Here is a 19,338-nt window from a genome sequence, read left to right as displayed (position 1 = left end):
TTGTTATCCCTTCCTGCCTTAAATCCTGGTGCTTGCTTCCCTTACTTACTTACTTACTAATAAATGTCTTCTGTGGCATGTTTTTCCAGAATAGGGCACATTAGTCTACATTAAAAACCTGTTCAGGCAGATATCATTCCTCCTCAATGATTTTCTTAATAGTATCTGGGAACTCATTTGATCCTTCTTTGTTGGCAGAAGCTGCTTCTCCTGTTATCTTGACACTTTTTAAGTCAAACCTCTTTCAAAAATTATCAAACCATCCTTTGCTGGCACTAAATTTTTGAACTTTATATCCTTAAACTTTCTTTTGCATGGCTGGGTGCGGTGGCTCACGCCTCCAATCCCAGCACTTTGGGAGGCCAAGGTGGGTGGATTACCTGAGGTCAGAAGTTCGAGACCAGCCTGGCCAACATGGTGAAACCCCATCTCTATCAAGAATACAACAATTAGCAGGGCATGGTGGCACATACCTGTAGTCCCAGCTACTCAGGAGGCTGAGGCAGAAGAATTGCTTGAACCCAGGAGGCAGAGGTTGCAGTGAATCGAGATGGCACCACTGCATTCCAGCCTGGGCGGCAGAGCGAGACTCCATCTAAAAAAAACCCAAAAAACTTCCTTTTGCTTTGTCATATAATTACTTCACTTTTTAAAAATCCTGTTAATTTATAGGTGTGACTTTCTTATTAGCAATCCTGCACCCACATAAAAGCTGCATTTCCAATATGAGATGAAAAGGCATTTTGCAAAAAGGGCAAGGTTTTCATGCCTGCTGGCATAGCTGCAGCAACAGTGTCATGAATTTCCTTTTGTTTTTACAAAGGTCCTTGTGTTTTATTCATTTATCTTGAAATGGCAGGCAACCACATCTGCAAACCTCAATCCACAATGCATATCAAGCAATTCAACTTTTTCTTGTAATGTCATGACTTTGCTATGCTTCTTAGGAACACTTCCAGCATCACTAATATTTTCTTGTAATGTCATGACTTTGCTGTGCTTCTTAGGAGCACTTTGGCATCACTAGTGGCATTCTGAATGGTTCCCATAGTGTTAGACAAGGTTTATAATATTCCATTAAACACAATGAAAAATACATAAGAACCATGAGATCATTTCTTTACTTTGATATGCAATTTACTGGAGAGACAAGCTGCTCTCACAGTTTAGCATCACATCATGCAGTGTTTTCAGTGGATACTCACAACACTTGAGTTCCCTGCAATAGCAGCAGGAGGTAGCTATGAAATTATTACAGTAGTGCAATATGTACTACAGTTAATCTTATACAGTTATGATTTAATACTGCATCTTTACATTTGTTTACGTTTGTCTTGACGATGAATGGCACCATGTGTAGTCTGTGTTTATGTGCATAAGTTTTGATTAATTTTAACTTTTTATAATAGATTTTATGTATGTGTATATTTTATGTAATAAATGATAAAACAGGCCACTATCTACATATATTTTATGCATTCATGACATACCTAACTTTCTTGCTTTTTTGGTTATTTCTAGGCTATGCAGTGAGTTTTTTCAAAATGTTGCAAATCTCCAAAATATTTTCCAATTGATTTATTGAAAATATCCACATATAAGTGGACCCATGAAGTTCAAACCCAATGTTGTTCAAGGGTAAACTGTATTAGCAAACTGAAATCCACAATATATAAAAAGAATAACATATCACAATTAAGTGGAATTTATCCTAGAAATGAAAGACTGGTTGAAATTTGAAAATCAATCAGTGTAAGCTACTATATTAACAGTCTAAAGAAGAAAAACCAACCATACAACCACATCAATTGAAGTAGAAAAAAATATTTGACAAGATTGAGCATTCACCTTTTTTTTTTTTTTTAAGAGACAGGATTCTTTAATGCTCAGGCTCAAGTGATCCTCCTGCATGAGCCTCCTGAGTAGCTAGGACTACAGCCACAAGCCACTGCTCCTAGCTCAGCATCCATTCTTAATAAAAACTCTCAGCAAACTAAAGAGAAATAACTTCACTAACCTAGTTAAGGGCATCTACAAAAACATCCACAGCTAACGTAAAATAGTGGTAAAAGACTGAATGCTTTCCCCACTAAGATTGTGAGCAAGGAAAGGATATCCATTGTCATTGTTCTTATTTGATATCTTAATGGGCAGTCTTAGCCAATGCAATAAGGCAAGAAAAAAGACATAAAAGGCATATGGATAGGAAAGAAAGAAATGAAACTGTCCCCATTTGCAGATTACATGCTTTTCTAAGTAGAAAATCCCAAGGAATATATAAAATACAATCAAAAAAATCTTCCTAGGACAAATGAGTTTAGCAAGGGTCTCAGGATATAAAGCCAACATATAAAAATCAATCATATTGTTACATATTAGCAATGCACAACTGAAAACTGAAATAAAAATACAAACAGCTCATAAAAATAAAATATTTAGGTATAAATCTAATAAAGGATATATAGGATCTGTATGCTGAAAACTACAAAATGCTGATGAAAGAATAAAACCTACATAAGTGGAGAGCAATACTATGTTCATGAATTGGAAGAGTCAACACAATAAACATGCCAATTCCCCCCAAATGATCAATACAGTTAACACAATACCAGTTAAAATCCCAGCAGGATTTATTTTTTGTATATATAAACAAGCCAGTTCTAAAATTTATATGAAAAGGGAAAGAAACTAAAATAGCTATGATGATTCTGGAAAAGAACAATAAAATTAGGGAAATCATGTTACCTGAATATAAGACTTACAATGAAGCTACTATAATCAGGACAATGTAGTTTTAGTGAAGGGAAAGACACATTGCTCAATGGAACAGAATAGAATTCAGAAATAGACTTATGCAAAGATAGGTTCTATATGACCAGTGAATTTTTCAACAAAGGTACAAGAGCAATTTAATGGAGAGAGAATAATCTTTTCAACAAATGATATTGGAATAACTGACATCCATATGAAAAAAAATGGACCTCAACCTAAACCTCAGAACTCATAAAAAAATTAACTGAAAATGTAGCATACATACAAATATATGAAGTAAAACTATACAACTTTTGTAAGAAAGCAGAAGAAAAATCTCTGTGACCTGGGGTTAGAAAACGACTTCTAACTTGACACCAAATGCATAATCCATTAAAGGAAAAACTGATTAATTGGACTTCATTAAAATTTAAAACTTTCACTCTCTATACGATCCAGTTAAGAGAACAAAGACTATCTACAGAAGAGAGTGAAATACTTTCAAATAATATACCCAATAAAAGACAAATCCAGAATTTATAAAGAATGAAATGGTAAGAAAATGAAACTCAAAACTCAGCAGTAAGAAAACAAACAACCTAATTTCAAATGGGCAAAAGCCTTGAAGAAGCACCCCATCAAAAAGTATACTATATATGTAAATTACAAAGAAGCCTACGAAAACTGTTCAACATCATTAGCCATTAGGGAAATACAAACTAAAATCACAATGAGATACCACCGCACATCTATTATAATGGCTAAAATAAAAAATGCAGACAATACCGAGTACTGATAAGGATGCAGAATAACTGGAATTCTCCTACATTGCTGCTAGAAGTGCAAAATGGTACAGCCAATCTGGAAAACACTTTGGCGGTTTCTTAAAAAGTCAAACATATATTTACCATATGATCCAGCAGTACTACCTGTGGGTATCTACTATAGAGGAATAAAAACTTATGTTCATGTAAAAATCTGTACATGAACTTTACAGCAGTTCTATTAATAGTTGCCAAAAACTGGAAACCACCCAGCAGATGAATGCATAAATAAACTGTAATACAATCGTATAATAAAATACTACTCAGCAATAAAGGGAACAAACTATTGATACATACAGTTTGGATGATTCTCAAAGGCATTATGCTGAATAAAAGGATTCAGTCTTAAAAGGTTACATACTGCATGATTCCACTTATACAACATTCTCAAAAACAAAACTATAGTGATGAGAATAGAATAGTGGTTTCCAGGGGATAGGAGTATGCATAGGGGTAAGGTCATGGGGATGTGACTATAACGTAAGGGAGTTTTTTAGTGATGGGACTGCTCTGTATCCTGATTGTGGTGGTGATTATATGAATCTATACATGTGTTAAATTAGTAGAACTGTGAAATCTTCCCCCAACCCACCAAAAAAGGGTCAAATTTACTGTACGATTTTTTTTTTAATCTGAAATAAAAACCCCACAGGAAAAAAGTATTAGTTTTAAAATAGAAGTTCAAGAAGTAGAACAGTTTCTTCTGGACTGAGAAAAAAAATGAAAGGTTTCATGAAGGATGAGGCATTTAAAAAATGTATGTTAGGGGTACAGCCTGTAATACTTGTTCACAATCTATCTTCTCTGATAGACTATGTATAATGAAGGCAGGAGCAACGTCTGGCTTGTTCACTTCTATATAAGCAAATAATTAAAGCAGTACTTTGCACACATTAGGGACTCAATTTATATATGATTGATTTATAGCTTATGATATTAATAGGCAAAGATACAATAACACATTCTAGGAAAAGTGAAAAACATTAGAAAATCCCTTAAATTTCCATTTCCTCTCCTCTTCTAAATCCCCCCTATCTCTTCAAGGTCGCTTAAAGTTCCGTTACAGAATCAGGTTCCCCGATCCTTCGAGCCCACATTCATTTTTCCAACTTGTCCAAACTTGCTCTAACACTGTCAAACTTAGTCTAACATTATAGTGTAGTACTACTTAGTATTTTAAAGATGATGCCTCATTTCCTTTAATAGTTTTTAAGATGTAAGCTCTTTTTATACTATTTAAAATGTAAAATGCATTATATTACATGAGTAAAAACAAATCAAAGCACTACTTAGCTTCAAACTAAACTTCGTTCCTTCAGTCCTCTGACAGATTTTCATCTACTTTCATCTACGTCCCCTAAATTGGTCAAGCATTCCCCTCCTCTTCTGTTTCCATATTCACACCATTAGTTTAATGCTTAATGATCGGCGTTTATTAAGATTTAATATTATTCCTTAATAGGTTAACATGTAACTCATTTCCTTAGCTTTCTTGTCCTGAGGACAGAGGTAATACCTACTGCTTATTTATTATAACTAATTAATATGTAATAGACATGCTAATTGGTTGTCCCTGTGTACTATTCCCTAGTCTAGTCTAGTCCTACTTTTACTTCTCTACTAAGAAAAAACTTTTTTTTCAAAAGCCGATTCTGGACACTTTTGTAATGGATATTTAAAAAGGCAGAGAGAAACTAACTTTTTAGTAATTCTGCATGCTATATCAGAAATTGCCAGAAACCTTACAATACTGACATTCTGGAACCATTTCATTTTCATAACATGCTGACATTAGCCTGAATCAGATAACGAACTTAAGCTGAGCTTGAATTTAACTTGCTTACTCTTGTGTTCAACTGGAAAGGTAAGAATACAATTAAGAATATGTATTCAATGTTGAATATTTATCAACTGTGTCTAAAAGAAGTTGAAAAATATTTAAGTTTTGGGAAATGGAACCATACTCCAACTCCTTTATTATATGTAAGTCTTTTTTGTTAAATATTCATATATTTTTTAGAAATGTATTGGGTGGAAAAAAAAGAGTACCTTTTTTTTTTTTTTTTTTTTTTTGACACAGAGTCTCACTCTGTCACCCAGGCTGGAGTCAGTGGCAGATCTCAGCTTACTGCAGCCTCAGCCTCCTGGGTTCAAACAACTCTCCTGCCTTAGCCTCCCAAGTAGTTGGAACTACAGACGCGCACCACCACGCCTGGCTGATTTTTGTATTTTTAGTAGAGACGGGATTTCACCATGTTGGCCAGGCTGGTTCGAACTCCTGATCTTGTGATCAGTCTGCCTCTGCCTCTGGAAATGCTGGGATTACAGGCATGAGCCACAGCACCCGGTCAAAAGCACTTATTATTATTATTATTATTATTATTATTATTATTAGAGATGGAGTCTCGCTCTATTGCCCAGGCTGGAGTGCAGTGGGGTGATCTTGGCTTACTGCAACCTCCGCCTCCCGGGTTCAAGCGATTCTCCTGCCTCAGCCTCCCAAGTGGCTGGGATTATTACAGGTGCCCGCCATCACGCCCAGCTAATTTTTTTTTTTATTTTATTTTTAGTAGAGATGGGGTTTCACCAGGTTGGCCAGGCTGGTCTTGAACTCCTGACCTCAGGTGACCCACCCACCTCGGCCTCCCAAAGTGCTGGGATTATAGGCATGAGCCACCTCGCCTGACCAAGAGTACTTATTATTAGAGTACAAACTGACTTTGGTCAAATATCACAAATATAGGCAGCTTGTGAATTACTCATAAGAATTGAGGGTATCTTATTCATTTCCTTACATAGTACTAGCCATGGGTAACAAGTACAGACACTTAAAACCAACCAAAGTTCTTTGCCCCCCTCAGACTTTGTTATTTTTTGTTTGTTGTTGTTGTTTTTGAGACAGAGTCTCACTCTTGTCGCCCAGGCTGGAATGCAATGATGCGATCTCGGCTCACTGCAACCTCTGCCTCCAGGGTTCAAGTGATTTTCCTGCCTCAGTCTCCCAAGTAGCTGGGATTACAGGCGCCTGCCACCACGCCCAGCTAATTTTTATATTTTTAGTAGAGACAGAGTTTCACCACGTTGGCCAGGCTGGTCTCGAACTCCTGACCTCAGGTGATCTGCCAGCCTCGGCCTCCCAAGTGCTGAGATGACAGGCGTGAGCCACCGTGTCTGGCCTACCCCCTCAGACTTTCAATAATGATTCCTGGAGTTCCTGGCTCACACATTACCTTACCACGTGAATCTCATCTATATCCTCTAAATCAGGTCCATTATGTGCTTTATTTTTCCTCAAATCATTACACAGTTCTTTTTTCCCCCAGAAATTAAGCTAGGCTAAGCATCAAAGATAGGCTTTACAAGACTACGTAAAGATAGCAGGGCTAATTTTGAATGCTTTTAAACTTGCAAACTCATGAAGACTCATTAGTAATGAGAAGAAGGCTTAGTATCCACGTTATAGATTAGAATATGTTCTCTAATAAGAATGAGTGGTGGCTGGGGTCTGTGTCTCATGCCTGTAATCAATCTCAGCACTTTGAGAGGCCAAGGCACCCAATCGCTTGACCCCAGGAGTTTTAGAGCAGCCTGGGCAACATGGCAAAACCCTGCCTCTACAACAACAACAACAACAACAACAACAACAACAAAACCCAGCTGGGCGTGGTAGTGCGGGCCTGTAGTACCAGCTACTGGGAAGGCTGAGGTGGAAGAATCACCTGAGCCCAGAAAATCAAGGCTACAGTGAGCTGAGATCGCACCTACTGCAGTCCAGCTTGAGTGACAGAGCAAGACTCTGTCTCAACAAAAATGGGTGTTATATGCCTGGATATGCATATAGCCATAGTGGCCAATACAGTTTGCCAAAAGTAGTCTTAGAAGTCATAAAGGACCTAACAGTGCAGAGAAATATAATACTATCCATCTCTCTAATAAATAAAATAATATGCTCACCCTCTGGTGGCCAAAATCGGAAATACACATCCATTTTCCTGGGTTATATTCAAAATATTAGTGTAGTATACATTAAGTTTCTGCTTCATATTTAACCTAAATCAAAAAGATTTTAAAAGAAGACCATTGACTTTTTCAAAAAAATTTCTACCCCAATATCTAATGTAAAATCAACAAAATTACTAAATAAGAATATGGCATGGCTCATATATATATATATATAACAGTACTTGATACTTAACCTTTAAATTTGTTTTAAAATATTAGAACTATAAAACATTAAAGTTGGAAGGAGTTACAGTGATCATGTAAGTCTATAACTTAAAACTGCATGTTAGATAATTTTTTTTAAATTTGCTAATGAAATAAAAACATCTGGGTAAAGAGAATTGAATAGTAATGAGATTTAATTTTTATATTTCTAGTTTTAATTTATAAATACGCTAAAGAACTCAGAAATATTCATACATGTACATTCATTTTAATTTTCTACTCATTTTATCCAACTATCTTTCCAATATTTATTTTATATCTATTACAGTTTCTATGGTATATGCTAGGTTTTAACTCTTCTGTTTTCAACCTAGTCAAAGGTACAGATAAATGAACACCAATTCAAATATGATAGTGCTACACCAAAGGGTGAGTACTAAGTGTTAGTACCATCAAAGTAGTTGGTCAGGAGAGTAATCAGGAAAGGATTTTTGGGAAGAGTGACATATTCACTGATGTCTGGAGGAAGAAGAGGGGACAGGGAGGCAAAAAGGAAATGTTACATACAAAGGTAGGAGAGATGTGGAAATTGAGAGAATATAGAAGTTTGGGTGAAAAAAAATAGTCAAAGGTGAAAAGAAAATCTGAAGAATGTGGTGTCTCCAAAAGATCAACAATGTCTAACACTGGAGAGGAGACTTTAAAATATCCTCCAGATTTAATAACAAGAAAGTTATTGATGTCCTGGGAGGGAGCAACCACTGTTTGGTAACTCAGTGGAAACAGTGAGTGGGAGTCAAGAAATTGGGCATAGCAATGTGAACAATTCTTTTCATGTCCCTTTGCTGTGACAGGGAGGACAGAAATAAGATGATAGAGATGGGGAATGAGAGGCTTCTTAAAGAGTCTCAAATATGTATAAATAATAATGGGGGAAAGCCAATACTGAGGGAATGCTTGTAGATAAAATTCGTTCCCTGGGGAGTTTTAATGGGCACACTGAGGAGACAGGAAGGGATGGAATCTGGAACACAGAAGAGATCTGACACATCTAGATGTCTTTTTTTTCTTTGAGAGAGCCTCACTCTGTCACCCAGGCTGGAGTGCAGTGGTGTAATCTCAGCCCACTGCAACCTCTGCCTCGGGCTCAAGTGATCCTCCCACCTCAGCCTCCTGGGTAGCTGGAACTACAAGTGTGCACCACCACTCCTGGCTAATTTTTGTATTTTTTGTAAAGACAGGGTTTTGCCATGTTGATCAGACTGGTCCCAAAAACTCCTAGGTTAAAGCAATCCTCTGGCCTCAGTCTCCCAAAGTGCTGGGATTATAGGCAGAAGCCACCATGCCCAGCCCATCTAGATGTCTTTTTAGTAAGGCTGGATAATGTGCTTTTAAAATTAAACCACATGCAAAATTACCTTTGAAAATAACATGGTCAATCTGTGCAAAACTGCCCTGAAAAAAGGAAGCACCACACAAACTTAAAGAAAACATTCTTACATGTCAATCAATTATATTTGGTGGGTTACAGAATTACTACCAACCTATGAGTCAAGTATTTGAGGACTTGAATTAAGTTTTTCTGGATATTCTAGTACCACAGTGCTCAAGTAATCTTCAAAAAGTAATTTACTTAAAGATACAAAAAAAAAAAAAAAGTAACCTAGTTTGTATTCATTATATAGCTGATTCCCTTGGGTTTTCATTTACTTGGAAGAAAGTTTAATTTGAAACAAAATATCTTTGTCTTTTCTAGTGACTAGTTGAAAATAGAATGATTAAGACAGTATGTTTGTTTTTTCCCTGTAATAAGTGAGTAATGAAAAGGTGGGAAAAAGGCCTGATACGTCTAAGTGATGACAGTGGTGGAAGGTAAGTCTTAAATGCTCATTATTCCTTTTCTTGAGTTTTTATGATCCAGTATACCACTATATGTCACCTGTCGTCCTATTATAAAAACTCCTTTACAATTTGGGACATAGATAACAATTTCATTGTATGCTTTTAGTATCACAGCCAGGTAATTAATTTCTTGTAACTCAATACGTTGTGAAATAGAATATATGATCACATTTATTGGACTTACAAGGCATTTAGCAATTAATAAAATGTTTTCACATTTCATTACTTTTAAAACACATCATCTGAAGAATTCAAACTGCTAGATGATAACCCATTTTATGGATAGCTAAATGAAGGGTTAAAAACCCAAATGACATCTAAACTATGTGCTAATATGTACTGGGTACAAAAATAATATACTGCCATAATGGTATTGATATTTCAAAAGCTGAAATTTACTGGCACGTATTCTGTTACTGATATTGTCATACAGTTATGAATTGTTTAATATAATTGTTCATACCCTGTACTTCTTTATTAAATGTAACATAAATTTAATTCCTGTTATTTCATAATATATTTAATTAAAAGCAATCCACAAATAAATTCATGAAAGTTTACTATTAGAACAAAATATTCCGGCCGGGCGCGGTGGCTCAAGCCTGTAATCCCAGCACTTTGGGAGGCCGAGATGGGCGGATCACGAGGTCAGGAGATCGAGACCATGCTGGCTAATACGGTGAAACCCCGTCTCTACTAAAAAATACAAAAAATTAGCCGGGCGAGGTGGCGGGCGCCTGTGGTCCCAGCTACTCGGGAGGCTGAGGCGGGAGAATGGCGTGAACCCAGGAGGCGGAGCTTGCAGTGAGCTGAGATCCGGCCACTGCACTCCAGCCTGGGCGACAGAGCGAGACTCCGTCTCAAAAAAAAAAAAAAAAAAAAAAAAAAAAAAAAAAAAGAACAAAATATTCCTACTATTGTCATTAGATTTTGGCTTCTTTACATAAAAATAAATTTTTCCAAATTTTGCTTTAATTTCTTTTGTGTGATAGGAAAACTAAATGGCTACTTTGTATTTACCTTTTATTTATTTATCTTTTTTAGAGACATGCTTGAGTGCAGTGGTATGACAATAGCTCACTGCAGACTCAAACTCTTGGACTCAAGTAATCCTCCTGCCTCAGCCTCATAAAGTGCTGGTATTACAGGCATCAGCCACCACACCTGGCCAGTTTTTGTTTTGTTTTGTTTTGTTTTTAAGAGTACAAAAACCTAAAGTATAGAGGATTTTGCCGAATGTGTTGAATACTACTTTAAAAAATCTTACCCGTAATTTTATTGACTTAACTATTCAAAAATAAAATGTGCTTAGATTTCCTACTAAATAAGAACACTACACAATGAAAGCATTACGTATATTTTAATAATAAGGTACATAGCATTGACATAAAATGAAAATGCATATAAATTGAATAGATTATTATTTAGGTACATCAGTTAAATTAAGTAGCATTTAATTGTTTAATAAATAACAGGCTAAATCTGAAATAATTCTTAGTTTGGTAAGTTCTAAGTATAATTATTTAAGAAATAAGAGAATATATACAATAATATATCCATTCTTGTCGTTCATTCAGAGGCATTACATGTTGACAAACCTGCATATAAAAATAGAAAGCTTTTATTCTCTTTTTATATATTGTTATTTTTGGCTAATTTTTAAATAGGACAACGTTTCTAGCCTTGTATGAGAATATCCCTGTACAGATAAAATTCTACAATATTTGTCCTTAGCAGAGACTAGCAATCTATGATCTGAGGTCTAACAGGATAATCCAGTCTAAATTCTACCCTAATATAGTAGCTGTCAGTTGGTGTGTGTGAATGTGGGTAGAGTGGTAGAAAGAGGAGAAAATATCCTTTCCTTGCTAAGCCTAGAGCATTTTCTAAAATCTTAATTGGAGAAACAGAAAAGATAATCTCTTTATCCTGTTCCGGAATATTTTAGGATTTAATGGACAGTATGGAAATAGAAAGGGTAAGAATAGGAAGCTTTTTCCTTTCTCCCTTCACTTGCCCAGTAGGTAGCTCTATTGATCTGTCCCTGCCTTTGAACTCCTGGCTAAATCAGAAACCCAGAGTTCTGCTACCACTGGAACTATAGCTGTTTTCTAGCTCTTGACTTACTTACTTATCTAAAACTCAGAGGCATTTTCCGTCTCAGGATACTTTAGAAAATCTTAATAATGCAGATAAAAAGCATTTTGGGTTATCAAAATTCTTATTAATACTTTACATTTCTATATGATGTAAAAAACTACTTTCATGTACATCATTTTAATCTTTACATTAACTTTGTGAAGTACATAAAACTAGTGACATTATCTTTTTTTTTTTTTTTGAGATGGAGTCTTACTCTTGTCGCCCAGGCTGGAGTGCGATGGCGTGATCTCGGCTCACTGCAACCTCCATCTCCCAGGTTCAAGCGATTCTCCTGCCTCAGCCTCCTGAGTAGCTGGGATTACAGGCGTCTGCCACCACGCCTGGCTAATTTTTGTATTTTTGTAGAGACGGGGTTTCACCATGTTGGCCAGGCTGGTCACGAACTCCTGACCTCAGGTGATCCAGCCGCCTCGGCCTCCCAAAGTGCTGGGATTACAGGCGTGAGCCACTGCGTCCAGCCTAGTGATATTATCTTAATTTTACATTTAAAGAGACTGGAACATAGAAGTAAATGAACTTCCCATAGTCACTCAAACAAACAGTGACAGAACTGGATTAGAACCAAAGTCTCCTGTCTCTGAGTATAGAATGATACTGATACAAATATACTTAAAATAATTTTCCACTCCATTTTGTATCTACATGTTTACTCATAGCATTAATAGGAAATTGTTTTCAAAGACATAAAACAAAAGGCTTTAATTAGAAAATAATACATTACCATTGTAGATTTGGGTCCCACTTCTACCGCAAATATGTTGAGTCCTCTGTTGTTTACGCAGTTTTTACTTAGCTCATTGTTGATGTGAATAATCACTTTCTCATCTGACTATAAAAAAAAAAGTTTCATAAGTTGCTAGTCCTTTCTTTAATTACAGACAAATATAAGCCTCAGAATAAACCCTGAAATTCTGTTTTAACATCATATAGTGCACTACAAATTTATACAATTTGGCTGCTTCTTTCAACTTTGTTTCTGTTACTTTTTCTCATTTTCTTTCCAATTTGTCACCATTTATATAAACTTTTTCTTTTAAATGTGACTTAAATTTACTCACCTTTTAATCTTCATTCCCAGGGTATTATGGATACTAGGGTCACATTATTTCATCCTTGACTTAGGATAGCAATAGTCTGTTTCTTTTGTTGTTATCTCTAGTTTTTTCAACTTCCATTCATTTTAATACTACCTTCCAACTAATGTGTCTAAAACATCTTTTTACTCCTTCATTCACAATATATAAATATATTTATTATCAACTTTGTATCGGGCATTGTTTTAGAGTCTAGGTGCACTGAGATAAAAGATAGAATTACTGACTCCTAGCTCACACCCTAGGGGAGACAGACAAATAAAATGACAATTACAGAACACTGCTGAGTCTTGTAATAGAGGTATTTAGAAGGATCTATAGAAACACAGAAGATGAACATTAGCTTGGACTGGGGTTTCAAGGAAGACTTTTTGGAAGAAGTGACAACTGAGGTAATAGACAATGGCCTCTAGGATGGACAGGGAACAAGGGAAAGCAGAATGACGCTGATAAATGGGAAATATGCAGGAATCAAACTATTCCCCTAGTAAGAATCTGCGATCATACCCTAATGACTACTAAGGGGGTAGTATAATGTTAGACTATCTGAATTTATTTCTCAAGTCTTCTACTACTTAGCTGTGTAATCATTTGCCAGTTATTTAACTGCTCTGTGCTTCAGTTTCCTGTTTGTAAAATGAGAATAGCACTTATCTCATAGGGTTGTTGTGAGAAGTAAATGCCTGGCACACAATAAGGTGTAAAATGTTAGCATTATTATCACATTTTGGTGAAGAGAGTTGAATTTTCCTTGAGGAAAACAGAGGCAGAGAATTGAGAACTAATAGTTGATAGCAGAACAGAGGAGTTGGGGTAAGGTAGTGTGTGACTCCCTTCACCTTTTTAACCCTAATAAAATATAGAGGGCAGAAAGAGAACCATGATGGAGCCGGGCGCGGTGGCTCAAGCCTGTAATCCCAGCACTTTGGGAGGCCGAGATGGGCGGATCACGAGGTCAGGAGATCGAGACCATCCTGGCTAACACGGTGAAACCCCGTCTCTACTAAGAAATACAAAAAATAGCCGGGCGAGGTGGCAGCGCCTGTAGTCCCAGCTACTCGGGAGGCTGAGGCCGGAGAATGGCGTGAACCCGGGAGGCGGAGCTTGCAGTGAGCTGAGATCCGGCCACTGCACTCCAGCCTGGGCGACAGCGCGAGACTCCGTCTCAAAAAAAAAAAAAAAAAAGAGAACCATGATGGATTCTAGGAATCACCCTCTGAGGCACGATTGGTCCATTTGAAAACTGCAATCTACTAGGTGGGGACCCAAGCTTAGTTAATCAAGTCTAAACTCCTCTATCTCGTTTTCAAGATAACATATATAATTTGGATCCATTCTGTATGTTATTTACCTCCTAATCCTCCTTCAAATAAAGCTGTCCATTTCTGCAAAGCAGATATTCTCACTCTTTCCTTTATACTTCATATATACCCTTCCCCTTGTTTCTCCTTACACTGTTTCCCCTGCTTCTAAAGGCTGTCTGTCTGCATATCTAAATCCTAGTATCCTTCAATGCTCGAATCCCATATCACAGTTCCCTTCCCCCTCATAACAAATCCTTCCCCAACTCCTATGGTTCAAATTAACAACTACAAGAGAAACAGAATGAAACTCCTGTCACACACACAAACAGTATTACATTATGTAACGTTTAATTATTCTCTGATGTCTTTTGAGAGTATTAATTTTGTCTTTCCAATTATAGGCCATAAACTCCTTGAACACAGAGATCAAGTTTTACATTTTCTGGTGGCTCCTACTGTGACTAAAATAGTTACATAATATATTCTCAGGTTGACTAAAAATGCCACCAAATTTTAAGTATTTTAAGAAATTTATGGCAGGCATAAAAATATGGCTCACCTAGGACCTAAAAGAAATAAGTCAACAGTACTGAGCACCTAGCCATCTTATATAAAGTTGTATGAAAATTTATAATTTCTAGAGAACTGGATATTTCTGACTAAGAATTTATGCTCTTATTCTCTTGACCTGTAATATCAATAGTATTAATAGCAGGGAAGAGAGCCAAAGGTAGAAACAATCAGCTTGATGAAAGTAGGTATTGGACAGTAGAATACATTTAGTTAGATTAAATAATGATAATCTATAGGATCTCTGCAATGTTAGTGTAAAAAGCTGGGTTGAAATTTTTTTCTTTGTTTATAATATTTCTTTAAAACATGATATCTATTATTTAAATAGTTATGTATATGTAAAAATGTTTAGAAACAAACTAAATAAAATACTTTGTATCCAGATTGTGCTCTATTTGCATTGATACCCAAATGTTTAATTTTCCTAATATTTTAAGAGAAAAAAATTAGAAACCTTTAAAAACCATATAAAAATTATCACTCCCAGTTTGAGTTAGAAACCTGAGAAGAAAAAATAATTATACATTATAAACATTATAAATGTGATGGGATACTTAATTACCACATAGGAATAGAGCAAGGAATTATTAGTAAGCTTTATAGCAAAATGAGGAAAACCACCTCATAATTGATACCTTGTTTTCAATAACTGACGTTATCCAGGTGTCACAACTGTAAGTATGCACGATTATATTTTCATAGCCATCCATTACTTTGGCATCACCCTTGCTAAGAACAGATTTACAAATGGCCTTCTCAAGTTGTCCACTACATGCCTCCATATGGACAGCTTTAATTTTTGGCTTGCATTTTTCTGCATAGATATCAATGACAAATGGACATGCCTGATAGGAAAAAAAAAAATCTTGTTTTAGCCTTTTGATAGAATTTTAAATAAATTATTAATATGTTACCATATAAGAAGATATGCTACACCTTCCAGCTTGTCCTTCTAATATACTTTTAGAGGAAAATTTTAGTACTATGAATTGAGTAATAAGCAAGCATGAAATCCTGACTTTTTAATAGAATATTAACTGATAATGTTCATAGAAAAGAAAAGAATAACCTCTAGCAAACCAGTAATACATTACCTTCTTTAAGCCATAATATCATCTCTCCATTTGGTTCAATGCTAACAAATACCATGTTATTTAATTATCTTTTCTAAGGTGAGGGCTACAGAAAGAATTCATCAAACGGTTCTAAAGAAATTATTACATTTACAATCGAAGCTTACTGCATGGACACAGAGCACTGACTAAAGTTTAATCTAAAAACACCTTTAAAATATGAGACCTAAAAATATTTTCTGCATTCGGAATGAAATTTTTCTAACACCTACCTTAGTCTTTTTACCACAGCCTACAATGTGGTAAAAAGCCAATGTGATAAAGAGCCTTTGCCTCTCCATCCAACCTGGTCTCCTGTGTCTCTATGCATCAGCTATCCTGATCTTTCAGATCCTAGAGCGAATGAAGCCCTTCATACATAGTGTTCTCTCCACTTGGAAGATTATCCTCATGCATTTTCACATGGGTACCTTGTCCTCCCACTTCAGGTTAAAGCTTAAGTGCCACCTCCGCAGAGGGATCTGCTCTGGCCACTTCAATCTCCCTCACTCCCCCACTGTTTTCTGTTCTCTACTTCAGCCTTTGAGCTGTTTCAGAACACCTTGGAAATTTTTTTTTTTTTTGAGATGAAGTTTTGTTCTTGTCGCCCAGGCTGCAGTGCAGTGGTGTGGTCCTGGCTCACTGCAACTTCTGCCTCCTGGGTTCAAGTGATTCTCCTGCCTCAGCCTCCCGAGTAGCTGGGATTACAGGTGCCCGCCACCACATCCGGCTAATTTTTGTATTTTTAGTAGAGACAAGGTTTCACCATGTTGGCCAGGCTGGTCTTGAACTCCTGACCTCAGGTGATCCACCTGCCTCGGCCTCCCAAAGTGCTGGGATGACAGGCGTGAGCCACTGCGCCTGGCCGATATAATTTTAATTAATTAATCATTCTCCGTGGCATATAAATTTCATAAGGGCAGGACCTTTGACTATTTTATTCATCTTTGTATCCTCGGTGCCTCTTTCCTGCAGTTATCACATAGTAGGTATTCAATAAGTATTTGTTGAATAACTGAATAAATTCACAAATTGGTGGTCATCTTTTAAGGAAATAAAAGAAAGAAGTCTGAAGTTAATTTTAGTAGACCATAAACAGAAATTTTTGTTTTTAAAAATATTTTAATCAACTTCAACCTTTGGCAATAATAAATTTGCCTTTTTAAGAGAAATAGTAGAATGAAAAATCATTGCACTAAAAAGACGACCTGGGTTGATTTTTCATACACATCACCTCTGTAAAAATTTTTAAAGATTATTTACAATAATTATGAGTATGACATTTTTAAAGGTTTATTTGTTCAGTACTAGTAAATTCTGGTAATATTCTGCCATTTTTAAGTCATGGCTATCAGTTTTATTCAACCAAAGAGGATCAATATTTGAATATTCACTGAAAGTAAAACATCTTAAAAGGTCCATGTTAAAACATATTCTCTAATTTTTTTTCTTTTTTTTTTACACTTTTAAGTTCGGGGGTACATGTGCAGATTTGTTACACAGGTAAACATGTGTCATAGGAGTTTGTTGTACAGATTATTTCATCACCCAGGTATTAAGCCTAGTACCCATTCGTTATTTTTCCTGATCCTCTCCCTCCTTGTACTCTTCACCCTCTGATAGGCCCTAGTGTGCGTTGTTCCCCTGTATGTGTCCATGTGTTCTCATTATTTAGCTCCCACTTATAAATGAGAACATGTCGCATTTGGTTTTCAGTTCCTGCATTAGTCTGCTAAGAATAATGGCTTCCAGCTCCATCCATGTCCCCGCAAAGGACATGACCTCATTCTTTTTTATGGCTGCATAGTATCCCATGGTGTATATTTACCACATTTTCTTTATCCTGTTTTCCACTGATGGGCATTTAGGTTAATTCCATGTCTTTGCTATTGTGAATAGTGCTGCAATGAACATACATGTGTATGTGTCTTTATAAAACAATTTACATTCCTTTAGGTGTATATCCAGTAATAGGATTGCTGGGTTAAATATTTGTCTTTAGGTCTTTGAGGAATCACCACACTGTCTTCCACAATGGTTGAACTCATGTACACTCGCACCAACAGTGTATAAGCATTCCTTTTTCTCCACAATCTCACCAGCACCTTTTGTTTTTTGACTTTTTAATAATGGCCATTCGGACTGGTGTGAAATGGTATTTCATTGTGGTTTTGATTTGCATTTCTCTAATGATCAGTGATGTCGAACTTTTTTTCATATGATTGTTGGCTGCATGTATATCTTCGTTTGAAGTGTCTGTTCATTTGCTCACTTTTTAATGGAATTTTTTTTCTTGTAAATTTGTTGAAGTTCTTTATAGATATTGGATATTAGACCTTTGTCAGATGCATAGTTTGCAAAAATTTTCTCCCATTCTGTAGGTTGTCTATTTACTCTGTTGATAGTTTCTTTTGCTGCACAGCTCTTTAATTTAACTAGATCCCATTTGTCAATTTTTGCTTTTGTTGCAATTGCTTATGGCATCTTCACCATGAAATCTTTCCCCATGGCTATGTCTTGAATGGTATTGCCTAGGTCGTCTCCCAGAGTTTTTACACTTTTGGGTTTTACATTTCAGTCTTTAATCCATCTTGAGTTAACATGCCAATGGTAGTTTCGTGGGAATATCATTGAATCTATAAATTGCTTTGGGCAGTATGGCCATTTTAATGATACTGATTCTTCCTATCTATGAGCATCGAATATTTTTCCATTTGTTTGTGTCATCTCTGATTTCTTTGAGTAGTAGTTTGTAGTTCTCCTTGTAGAGATTGCTGGCCCCCCTTGTTCACTGTACTCCTAGGTGTTTTATTCTTTTTGTGGCAATTGTGAATGGGAGTTCTTTCATGATTTGGCTCTCAACTTGACTATTGTGGGTATATAGGAATACTAGTGATTTTTGCACATTCTAAAATTTTTAAATTAAAATCTTATCACCTCTAAAAGAGTTGCCCTATAGTTTTATTATTTTTTCTTTTCATGGGCTTGGTGTTTTATTTACTTATTTTCTTTATCCTACTAACTTAATATAGGAAGCAAACAACAAGCAAGAAAACTATTAACTGTAAATTATTCATTGTAAAACTATTAACAATATATGTGATAAGGAAGATGGGGAAGACTGTAATAATAAAACCTAGATTATGGGATGCTACTTAAATTTAGCACAATATTTAGCTCTCAACTACCTGTTAACCCATACGAAAGGGAAATAGAAAGTCATGTAGTGCTTAAACTTTAAAAAAGAAAGTAAATTCTCCCAGTTCTGAATCTAGAAAGAAATTAATATCATGAAATTCTATTTTAAAAAGGAAAACGGAAAAGAAAAAAAAAAGGGGCAAAACTAAACATGTAAGTTTTACCTATCAAATTCAGTAAAAGAGCAACTATTCAGTTACAGTGATAAAGAGGCAATGCCCTTATAAAGAAGTTATATCGCTCTTTAACA

General features: G+C 35.9%; 1 protein-coding gene across 3 annotated transcripts in view; it reads right to left on the bottom strand.

The window, feature by feature from the left end:
* The window catches only part of EFCAB7 (EF-hand calcium binding domain 7), a 60,657-nt gene that overhangs the window by 2,151 nt on the left and 39,168 nt on the right, over positions 1–19,338 (bottom strand). Inside the window, exons 12-14 of one of the 3 annotated variants that reach the window (XM_025356065.1) lie at positions 15,414–15,623; positions 12,529–12,636; positions 10,986–11,242 (exon numbers count right to left, since the gene is read on the bottom strand). In XM_025356065.1, the coding sequence (XP_025211850.1) occupies positions 11,168–11,242; positions 12,529–12,636; positions 15,414–15,623 (393 nt within the window). In that variant the 3' untranslated portion in view covers positions 10,986–11,167. Of the gene's footprint in view, positions 1–10,985; positions 11,243–12,528; positions 12,637–15,413; positions 15,624–19,338 lie in introns of those variants that run through there. The other 2 variants (XM_025356055.1, XM_025356075.1) reach the window with 2 other exon arrangements.

This window comes from Theropithecus gelada, chromosome 1, assembly GCF_003255815.1.
Source record: "Theropithecus gelada isolate Dixy chromosome 1, Tgel_1.0, whole genome shotgun sequence".
Lineage (NCBI taxonomy): Eukaryota > Metazoa > Chordata > Mammalia > Primates > Cercopithecidae > Theropithecus > Theropithecus gelada.
The sequence above is the reverse complement of the archived record's forward strand: the minus strand, read 5'-3'. Positions and strand labels throughout refer to the sequence as shown.